At 41.3% G+C, this 12,194-nt stretch overlaps 1 protein-coding gene across 2 annotated transcripts in view; it reads right to left on the minus strand.

Moving 5' to 3' along the window:
• Positions 1 to 12,194, minus strand: part of Nipal2 (NIPA-like domain containing 2) — a 110,322-nt gene that overhangs the window by 64,668 nt on the left and 33,460 nt on the right. For both annotated transcript variants that reach the window (NM_001130559.1, XM_087558003.1), the window contains exon 3: positions 11,144 to 11,315. In NM_001130559.1, coding sequence (NP_001124031.1) covers positions 11,144 to 11,315 — 172 coding nt within the window. The remainder of the gene's footprint in view (positions 1 to 11,143; positions 11,316 to 12,194) is intronic.

Consider the following 12,194-nt stretch of genomic DNA (forward strand, 5'->3'; position numbering starts at 1 on the left):
TAAGATTAAAACGTCAGAGCTTTAGTCCACATGGGTTTTAGACAAATGCGCTGAAGAAAAAATGCAAGCCACATAGTAAAGAGGTATTTTCTGCACATTTTCCACACTAAAACCAATATGCATGTGAAATGCTGTCACAGACATTGTCACAGACATTTTAGGCTGCAGTGGTTGATCATATTAGCGCTAAACTTGTTGCTTCCCAGGACAGAGACTGTGGCATCGAGGTTTGAGTGAGACTACACGTCACTTGCTCATTGGTCTGCTGTGTCTCCTCTCATTTGTTTCTAATGAAAGTCCTGGAGACCAAAGTTCCTGCTTGACATGACATCTCTGGAGTTTCAAAAGACCCCAGTAAGGCCGCAGGCCGCACTCTGACTGCCCATTAGAGAATGGACTGCAGACACAGTTCCACTAGGGCTTTTTAACAGCGCCAGAGAAACGCATGAACAACAGACATCCCACAGCGAGGGTTACAAAAGCTAGCTTATTAGACATGCAGAAGGAGGGGATCAGGCACATGTCTGACTCTCACCACCCTCTTGGTCTATTAGTTCCAGCTTAATCCAAATCAGTTGGGCTTCAGGGTACTTGGTTTTAATTTCTGGGGAAATTATTCTGGGCCAGTGAGAACTTGCTGCTACTAACTGCTTTCCTTAATACAAAATTCCAAGTATTTGATTCCATCTAATCACTTCCGAATTCAATCTATCTTCCACTTCTATTCTCCTTAGCCACGATTAAGAATGGTATTCTTTATGTATCTCATACAGCACCTGATATGGTGGATACTTATTCAGTGTTCATTCTTACCTTTAACTGTGTATCATCCAAAGTGCTGTCAGTATTTATTAAATCATCTCTCTCTCTTAGGCTTGAATCAGTGTTTGTAAGGATGGGACTGAAAACATCATGGGTACTTCCCACTCACTGCCTCTCTGCAGCCTGGAGCCAGTCTCTCTCCTACCCACTGCCTCTCTATAGCTTGGAGTCAGTCTCCTCCTGCACTTGCCCTTGGATTAATTGACTTTGTACTGAGTGAGGTTCCCCCTGAATCTCCTTAATTCCACATAGCTTCAATTTCTGGGCTGTAGATAACTTCCTTATTTTTAACCATCTCTAAATCTACTTATATCAATGATAGAACTTAGTTATAAAGGTATAAAACGGACAACAATTAGTGTGACACCATATTTTGTAGATGCAGGAATGATCTCATTCATCCTCTTGGGAATAGGCTCAGGAACTTCAGAGTATTCACAGGAGTGACTATTCTTAAGTATCTTCCAATGAACTGATTAACCATTGTGCACCATAATAAATTGAAATAGTAGTCTGGAGAAATGGCAGCTAAGAGTATATACTATTCTTGCAGAGGACCTGAGCTTTGTTCCCAGCACCCATGTGTGTATATCCACAAATGTGCACTGTGCATATGTATGTGTGTGTGCTTCAGGACATCTGATGACTCTAGCCTCTGTCGGCACCGACACTCACATGCACATAGCTGTGTCTTCCCTTTATAAATAAAAATAAATCTTAAGATTAAAAATAAAGGGATCATTTAAAAAATACTGCTGTACATTTCTTCAGTTTATCATTAAATTCAGACCAGTTCTGCAGGCTGTGTTGTCTGACGTTCCTGGGTCTAAGCTGATTGGAGAAACAGACACTCAGGCCACCATGAACCTGGTGAAAGGCAAGTGTGAACCAGGTAATTGTTCACAACTGCACTTGTATAGGTTGCACAGTGCACAAACATTCCATACATATTCCTCAGGATGGTCATAGACATTTGCAGATGGGTAGAAATAAAATATCATATCAAGGGGCCATCTTTTTCTAATTCACAAAATTCCACTATGTAAATGCAAAATGGGTCTATGTGAGGAAAGCAGAGAATGAGATTGTTTAACTTAGTCTAGAAGTCAGGAAAGGCCTTCTGAGAAAAGCGCTACTCAAGACAGGAAGGATTGGCAGGACAGGAATTTATTAAAACTCCACAGTATATCATTTCTTTCTTTTTATCTTTCCTTCCTTCCTTCCTTCCTTCCTTCCTTCCTTCCTTCCTTCCTTCTTTCCTTCCTTCCTTCCTTCTTTCCTCCCTAGCTCTTTCCTTCCCTCCTGTAGGTGTCATTTTTCTTTTTTTTAGGCTCCACCATTTCCTTTGAGACAGGATCTCTCACTAGCCTAGCTGGCCACCTGTCTCTGTCTCCCCAGTGACTGTGTTACAGAATGTGCCGCCCTGCTGAGCTTACCTGCTCACTTGCTTGGTTCATTCATTTGTTCATTCATTCATTCATTTGTTCCTTCCTTCCTAAGTAGGGCTCAGGGGATTGAACTCCTGTCCTGATTGAGTTATTGCACCAGCTACTATCAAGCAAGTCACAGTTTGAATTGAGAATAAATCTGCCCTTCAGCCTTTATAGTTACTGTATAGGTAACAGAACTGCTCTAAAGAGAGAGCAGGTAGGCAAACCACACATTGAAACAATGCTTTCTTCACTACAACCTCTGTCCCATCCTCCCTTCCACTCTTCCTCCCACCATGATTTTTTGTCTTGCTTTTTTGGATCTTTTTAAAAATATTTTTAATTTTTAAATTTTATTCTTTGAGAATTTCTTACAATATATTCAAATGAATATTTGATTATATTCATTTCCCATCTCCTTCTAGACTCATATGATCTCCATTACCTTACAACTTTGTATCCTCTATTTTAAAAATTGTCCCTCAACTTCAATCTGTGCCCATATTCTACTGGGTGTGGGGCCATCCACTGAAACATTATGGATCTACCAGAGGCTACATGCTTAAAGACAACAAACTCTCTCTCTCTCTCATAGATGCCATCAACTGTCAGCAGCACGTTTGTTAGGGGTGGCAGCTATAAGCCTCCCTTCCGGCCACACTACCATCATGACTGGCACTCAGGTCTCCACGAGCCCCTCTGAAACAGCAACTACTTTTCTTGCCATTTGACGGGTTACTGATCTGAGGCATAAAAATGGTTTAAACTAATGCATGAGGATGCAGAGCTGGCCAGGGACCAAGCTGTCAAGTGTGTACCCAGAGCTGTGCTCATGACCCGCCTACTGGCTGCTTTACTGGAGTACTAGCCAGCCCAGGTTCTGATGAGCTTAGAAGCTCATGAGCTTCCCAAGAGAAGCACAAAACCAAATAGACACCTAGAATTAATCACACTGAAGCACAGTGCTGTAGTCAGAATAAGCATTAGGAACTGGATTGCTATGGAGAATGAAAGTGACCCAGAGCCCTGGGCACATAGCCCCAAAAGCACTTGTTACTGATCTACCTCTGAAGACACACAGTGGCTTAAATCCCATGGAATGTTCTATCTCCCTAACTTCAGATACCTGGGTGATTACAAAATGCTCTATAAAACTTTATTTATTTGTATATGTATGATAGTCCGAGGACAGCCTGCAGGGGTGAGTTCACTCCTTCCAGGGACAGGTCTATAAATACACCACAATGTAAACACACACACACACACACACACACACACACACACACATACACACACACACACACACACACACACACGCGCGCGCGCACGCACAAATTTAAAGGCAAAAGCCAGAGGAAAAATAATTAAGTATAGAACCTTGCTGATCCCAGCACACAGCTCCCTGCTCCCAAACCCTGTGGGAGAGAGAGCTTGTTGCCCAGATGTGTGGGCAATCCTGAGACTGCAGGACAGGAGAGACCACCACTTTTGCCCACCTTTGCCCACATCCATGACCCAAGAGGAAACTGTTTAGGGCATCTGGGAACAGGAAGATAGGGGCAATCAAGCTACAGAAGCCCTGTGGTCCAGACTGCGCCCGGAACTGAAGAGACCTGGTCAAACAGCTCCCTGCACTTAAATCCCATGGGAGGGAGAGCTAGACCTTCAGAGGGGCAGGCATGCCTGGGAAACCAGAGGAGACTACTCTCTGCCCACATTTCTGACTCTAGAGGAAAATGCCTAACACCATCTGGACCCCTTGTGCACAGGGACCCGGGACAAGGAGGGGCAGGCCCTTCTGGTTGCTGCCTTCACAGAGAGCTGAAACCCAGCCCCGAGGAGAGACTTCAGGCCCAAGACCAGAGGTAAGACCAACTTTTCTGCTCCAAGTGACCTGCCTGGTGGACTCAGGACACATGTCCACAGGAACACCTAAAGACCAGTAGACAGGAACAATTACATGCCTGAAAGCAGAACACTCTGTTCCCATAACTGGCTGAAAGAAAACAGGAAAACAGGTCTACAGCACTCCTGACACACAGGCCTATAGGACAGTCAAGCCACTGTAAGAAATAGCAGAACAAAGCAACACTAGAGATAATCTGATGGCAAGAGGCAAGCACAAGAACACAAGCAACACAAACCAAGACTACATGGCATCATCGGAGCCCAATTCTCCCACCAAAGCAAACACTGAGTAGCCAAACACACCAGAAAAGCAAGATTTAGATTTAAAATCACATTTGATCATGATGATGGAGGACTTTAAGAAAGACATAAAGAACTCCCTTAGAGAAATGCAGGAGGGGTTGGGGATATAGCTCAGTGGTAGAGCGCTTGCCTAGCAGGCACAAGGCCCTGGGTTCGGTCCCCAGCTCCGAAAAAAAGAAAAAAAAAGAGAAATGCAGGAAAACACAAGTAAACAAGTGGAAGCCCTTAGAAAGGAAACACAAAAATCCTTGAAAGAATTACAGGAAAACACAATCAAACAGGTAAATGAATTGATAACTGGAAATAGAAACAATAAAGAAAGCACAAAGGGAGACAACCCTGGATGTAGAAAACCAAAGGAAGAGACAAGGAGTCATAGATACAAGCATCACCAACAGAATACAAGAGATAGAAGAGAGAATCTCAGGAGCAGACGATTCCAGAGAAATCATCGACACAACTGTCAAAGATAATGTAAAATGGAAAAAGCTACTGGCCCAAAACATACAGGAAATTCAGGACACAATGAGAAGATCAAATCTAAGGATAATAGGTATAGAAGAGAGTGAAGATTCCCAACTCAAAGGACCAGTAAATATCTTCAACAAAATCATAAAAGAAAACTTCCCTAACCTAAAGAAAGAGAACCTATAAACATACAAGAAGCCTACAGAACTCCAAATAGATTGAACCAGAAAAGAAACTCCTCCTGTCACATAACAGTCAAAACACCAAATGCACAAAACAAAGAAAATATTAAAAGCAGTAAGGGAAAAAGGTCAAGTAACATACAAAGGCAGACCTATCAGAATTACACCAGACTTCTCACCAGAGTCTATGAAAGCCAGAAGATCCTGGACAGATGTCATTCAGACACTAAGAGAACACAAATGCCAGCCCAGGTTACTGTATCCAACAAAACTCTCAATTAACATAGAGGGAGAAGCCAAGATATTCCATGACAAAGCCAAATTACACAATATCTTTTTACAAATTCTGCCCTACAAAGGATAATAAATGGTAAAGCCCAACACAAGGAGGCAAGCTACACCCTAGAAAAAGCAAGAAACTAATCATTTTGCAACAAAACAAAGAGAAGACAAGCACACAAACATAATCTCACCTCCAAATATGAAGATAATAGAAAAAAACAATAACTATTCCCTAATACCTCTCAACAACAATGTACTCAATTCCCCTATAAAAAGACACAGATTAACAAACTGGATGTGCAATGAGGACCCAACATTGTGCTGCCTACAGGAAACACACCTCAGAGAGAAAGACAGACACTCCTCAGAGTAAAAGGTTAGAAAACAACTTTCCAAGCAAATGGTCTGAAGAACCAAGCTGGAATAGACATTATAATATCAAATAAAATCAATTTTCAACCAAAAGTCATCAAAAAAGATAAGGAAGGACAATTCATATTCATCAAAGGAAAAATCCACCAAGATGAACTCTCAATCCTAAATATCTATGCTCCAAATACAAGGGCACCTACATACATAAAAGAAACCTTACTAAAGCTCAAAGCACACATTGTACCTCACAAAATAATAGTAGGAGATTTCAACACCCCATTTTGCAAAGCTTCTGTAAGGCAAAGGACACTGTGGTTAGGACAAAACAGCAACCAACAGATTGGGAAAAGATCTTTACCAATCCTACAACAGATAGAGGCCTTATATCCAAAATATACAAAGAACTCAAGCAGTTAGAACGCAGGGAAACAAATAACCCTATTAAAAAATGGGGTTCAGAGCTAACAAACAATTCACAGCTGAGGAATGCTGAATGGCTGAGAAACACCTAAAGAAATGTTCAACATCTTTAGTCATAAGGGAAATGCAAATCAAAACAACCCTGAGATTTCACCTCACACCAGTGAGAATGGCTAAGATCAAAAACTAAGGTGACAGCAGATGCTGGCGAGGATGTGGAGAAAGAGGAACACTCCTCCATTGTTGGTGGGATTGCAGACTGGTACAAATATTCTGGAAATCAGTCTGGAGGTTCCTCAGAAAATTGGACATTGAACTGCCTGAGGATCCAGCTATACCTCTCTTGGGCATATACCCAAAAGATGCCCCAACATATAAAAAAGACACATGCTCCACTATGTTCATCACAGCCTTATTTATAATAGCCAGAAGCTGGAAAGAACCCAGATGCCCTTCAACAGAGGAATGGATACAGAAAATGTGGTACATCTACACAATGGAATATTACTCAGATATCAAAAACAATGACTTCATGAAATTCATAGGCAAATGGATGGAACTAGAAAATATCCTGAGTGAGGTAACCCAATTACAGAAAAACACACTTGGTATGCACTCATTGATAAGTGGATATTAGCCCAAATGCTCAAATTACCCTCGATGCACAGAACACATGAACTCAAGAAGGATGGACAAAATGTGGATGCTTCACTCCTTCTTTAAAAGGGGAACAAGAATACCCTTGGGAGGGGATAGGGAGGCAAACTTTAGAACAGAGGCTAAAGAACACCCATTCAGAGCCTGCCCCACATGTGGTCCATATATATATACAGCCACCAAACTAGATAAGATGGATGAAGCAAAGAAGTGCAGGCCGACAGGAACCAGATGTAGATCTCTCCTGAGAGACACAGCCAGAATATGGCAAATACATAGGCGAATGCCAGCAACAAACCACTGAACTGAGAACGGGATCCTCGTTGAAGGAATCAGAGAAAGGAGTGAAAGAGCTTGAAGGGGCTTGAGACCCCATATGAACAACAATGCCAAGCAACCAGAGCTTCCAGGGACTAAGCCACTACCTAAAGACTATACATGGACTGACCCTGGACTCCAACTGCATAGGTAGCAATGAATGGCCTAGTAAGGGCACCAGTGGAAGGGGAAGCCCTTGGTCCTGCCAAGGCTGGACCACCAGTGAATGGGATTCTTGTGGGGAAGGCGGCAATGGGGGGAGGATGGGGAGGGGATCACCCATGTAGAATGAGAGGGGGAAGGGTTAGGGGGATGTTGGCATAGAAACCAGGAAAGGGAATAACATTTGAAATATAAATAAGAAATACTCAATTTAATAAAGATGGAAAAAATAATAAAGTATTATTATAAAGTATATACTACATAATGTAATAATATAAAGTAGAATGATAGCATATGCTATCTGGTTTTTCAAATTGAAAGGGATATTTTGTATCTTTCCTAAAGTTTCCAAGAAAAAAAGGTGAGGAAACGTCAGCAAAGTCTAGAAACATCTTCCTGGTCATCTGCTGACGCAGCTATTTGTTTGTTTCTCTTCCACACCAGAAGTCTCTAGCATCCTGGACTGTTTGCTGCTCAGGGGAAATCTTGCTTTGATTCCAACCCCCATCATCCACACACTTCACTTGCAGCTGGAGAGGTGTGGACAGCATCTATGATCATATACTGCTGTGTATAAACATGGCAGAGGGAGAAATGATTTGTTTCTGAGGCTATAAACTCACTTCTTTGGATAATTTTAAATGGACAGAAGGAGGAAGCTGAAGATGATCTCCAGTATAAGTGCTGAGACTCAGAGTAGACAAAAGAGTAGGCTACATCATTTAAAAAAGTCATCATCCAGGCAGAGGGATTGAGGTGGAGTGGGGACTCGGAAGGGATACACTAAGTGGCAGGGTGGAAAACTTGAGTTCCTTGTTATTCATGAGAGCTTTGAGCAAGCACAGTGACACAATCAGATTCACAGCTTCCTTGTCTGTCTTTGACGTGTCCCTGCCCATGTCTCGCAACTTGGGAATTCTCTTCTTAGCCATCTCTACTACAATTTTCCAAGAGCGAGGAGAACGTAAGGTAATCAGAGTCAATACTCTGTGGTGTACACAGCCCTCTTCTGGGTATCCACTCTTAGTCTACGTTATCTCTGCATGTATTATAGTCAACAAAATAGACTACACAACATGCCCAGCTTCATTTATTGGGATGGTAAAAATGGTAAATGGTTGTATAAATCGTGCCTCTTCAGTACAGTATCAGCATGTGGAAATTTTTTTTATATGTGCATGCATATGTGGTGCACGCATGTGTGAAACATGTGTGGTGCTACATATGTGGAGGCCTGAGGACAATACAGTGTCTTCCTCTACCACTGTCTATCTTATTTTCTTATGACATAGTCCCTCACTAGACCTGGAGTTCATGTTTCAGCTAGACTGGCTGGTCAGTGAGTCCTTGGAATCTGCGTGTCTCTGTCCCACTGTGCCGAGCTTACAGGCAAGTGCTATTCTAACTTACTTCTACAAGGGTTCTGAGGATCCAAACTCAGGTTCTCATGCCTGTGAAGTAGATGTGCACTTTTCCCCACAGAACCATCTCCTTAGGCCTCAATATGGAGACTCAACAACTTCTAGAAAGTGAAATGAGTATTCGTTATATCTATATATTTACTGTAATACAATCTTACTATACTATAGTTTTATTTACTATATATTTACTATATTATGATTTAATATAATATAATCTTAAATATTTTAAAAGTTTTAAGGCAAGAAGAGGCTTCCAAAATAAAATGGAATCCTGTCTGTATATATATGTTATTTCAGTTTAAGCTACACTTCCTTGCAAGTGCCAAATGATGCTTTGAAGAAATACAAAATTTGGGCTTCATCTAGTCATTCACAATGACTATCAAGTTGTTTCTATTTCAGTGAAGATTCTAAATTCACAGAAATTTAGAAATATGCTGTTTCCATAGCAGCAGATAAAGAGTAAAACTCGAAAGATGTTTTATGAGTTTTTAACAAGGCTTACAGAATTTATCCTTCTTGTTAACTGTAATTTTTGTTCTTTCGCTCATCTCTAAATGTGCGTAGTCATGTGAATTTTGAAAGGGAGTAAATGTGACATCACTGTAAAACTACACATTCTCATGGTAATTCAGAATAATTAACATTTAATTTTTAATGTCAAAGATGGGCTAAATTTATGATTTCGTGATCAGATAGCAGTGATCCAACTACATGTATTGTCAGCTTAACATAAAAACAAAATATAACTGCATTATAAATGTTTCTACATAATCCAAAAGAGATCAAGAACATAGTATAATGTCAGGCAGTGGCGGCACTTGCCTTTATTCCCAGTACTCAGGAGGCAGAAGCATGTGGATCCCTTTGAGATCAAGACCAGCTTGTTCTGAAGAGCAAGCTCCAGGATAGCCAGAGCTACACTGAGAAACCCTGTTTTAAAACAAAACAAAACACCCAAAGGTTGCTCCAACATACAACAAAGACACATGCTCCACTATGTTCATAGCAGCCTTATTTATAATAGCCAGAAGCTGGAAAGAACCAGATGCCCTTCAACAGAGGAATGGATACAGAAAATGTGCTATATTACACAATGGAGTACTATGCAGCTATTAAAAACAATGACTCATAAAATTCATAGGCAAATAGATGGAACTAGAAAATATCCTGAGTGAGGTAACCCAATTACAGAAAAACACACTTGGTATGCACTCATTGATAAGTGGCTATTAGCCCAAATGCTCGAATTACCCAAGATACAATCCACAGACCACATTAAGCTCAAGAAGAAGGACGACCAAAGTGTGGATGCTTCACTTCTTCTTAAAAGGGGGAACAAAAATATTCATAGGAGGGGATATGGAGACAAAGTTTGGAGCAGTGACTGAAGCAATGACCATTCAGAGCCTGCCCCACAGGTGGCCCATATATACGCAACCACCAAAACTAGACAATATTGATGAAGTGAAGAAGTGTACGTGGACAGGAGCCTGATATAGCTGTTTCCTGAGAGGCTCAGCCAGAGCATGACAAATACAGAGGCAAATGCTACCAGCCAACCATTGAACTGAGAACAGGGTCCTAGTTGGAGGAATTAGAGAAAGGATTGAAGGAGCTGAAGGGGTTTGCGACCCCATAAGAACAACAATACCAACAAACCAGAGCTCCCAGAGACTAAACCACCACCCAAAGAGTACACATGAACAGACCCATGGCTCCAGCTGCATATGTAGCAGAGGATGGCCTTGATGGGCACCAATGGGAGGAGTAGCCCTTGGTCATGGCAAAGCTGGAGCCCTCCAGTGTAGGAGAATGTCAGGGTGAGGAGGTGAAGGGAGGGAGGTTGGAGAGGGGGAGCACCCTTATAGAAGGGGGATAGGGATGCAATAGAGGGCTTATGGGGGAAACTGGGAAAGGGAATAACATTTGAGATATAAATTTAAAAATATCCAATAAAAAAGAATTTAAAAAAAAAGACTAGAACATTTGCTGTAAGAGAGAATGAGGGGGGTGGAAGACAGTGAAGTGTAAGACATTGGGGAGAGGAGTCAGAGCTGGATACCATCATCACCATATGTTATAGCAAATTCTACAAACAAATTAATAAAAATACATTGTTTTAAAAACAAAGCTAGTATAACATTAAAGTGACACTTAATAAGCTGAACTTGTTAAGGCTTCCATGTTGAGAATATCACCTTTAAGTATCATGGAAAAGCTGTGGAAAACATGCTTCTATGTGGCTAACGTGGTGCTGTGCAGGCACAATAGAGATTAGGACTGAGTCCTATGTGAGCACACTCAGGAATGAGGAAGACATCTTCTGTTACTTTTTTTAACCAATTCTTCTAATTTGTGAACATTTAATTTGCCAACGTAGGGATGAATTACCCACCTGTAACTGACACGCAGCCCAGTGGTGCGATCAGAGTGATGGGGGCAACCCCATAGGCTGCGAAATTGCCAGTCTCTCCTATGGCCATCAGCAGGACTCCACTCAGCCAAAGCACACTCTTAAAGTATGGCTTTGGGTGCTCTTTCTGGGCCAAATGAAGATGAGAATATTTCTAGAAGCAAATCAGAATATACATAGGAAACATGTTGATCCAATTAGAACTTGCTGTCAGATTTTATTTATTTTTGAGGCAGATTCTCACAATGTAGCCCTGGTTGGCCTGGCACTCATTATTGGACCAAGCTGGCCTCAAACTTTCAGAGATTCCTCTGCCTCTGCCTCCTAAGTCTTAGGATTAAAGGCATGTACAACCGAGTCCCAAGTCTCACAGTATTACATCGGAGCTTTCTAATTTACTTGCAGACTGTTATGGCTTTGTTTTTGTCCCAAGTATATTAATAGCAGAAGCAATTATTTCTATAGCATTCTATAGTCTTGAGGGTCTTTTATTTAAGAACACTCTTTTCCCCCTTACAACAACTCTAAAATATACCATCGTTACTATCTCTAAGTAAGTATCTTGTGGATACTTAGAGCACTATGCCAATTTAAAGTAATTCTAGATTCCAGAAGAACATTAACAAAACACAGGCACTGAAGTATGTTTTTAGAAGGGACTCAGATGAATGCATTGAGGTGTCTACCACAATTAATACAGCAAGTTGCTGGGAATTGTGGCAGACAAACTCATTCATATCTGGTTTGAATATTTCTTTGTATTTAAAATATATATACAATGTGCTTGGGGTATAGTTTGGTGGTAGAGTACCTCACGAGCCTCCACACGGCTCTGGGTTTTATCCCCAGCACTGCAAAACAAAGCAAACCACCGAATTTCTAAGGGATTCATAAGTGCAGCTCCCCTAGGTTTTATGATAACCAAGCCTATTTCCTTACAAGACCAGTGAACCGGTCCAGATTACCTTAAAATTAGTTAGAGGTCTAGAATGGAATGTTAAAAACTCGAAGTCTTATGGCTGGAGCTGGAGCT

Source organism: Rattus norvegicus, chromosome 7, assembly GCF_021556685.1.
Source record: "Rattus norvegicus strain SHRSP/BbbUtx chromosome 7, alternate assembly SHRSP_T2T, whole genome shotgun sequence".
Classification (NCBI taxonomy): domain Eukaryota; kingdom Metazoa; phylum Chordata; class Mammalia; order Rodentia; family Muridae; genus Rattus; species Rattus norvegicus.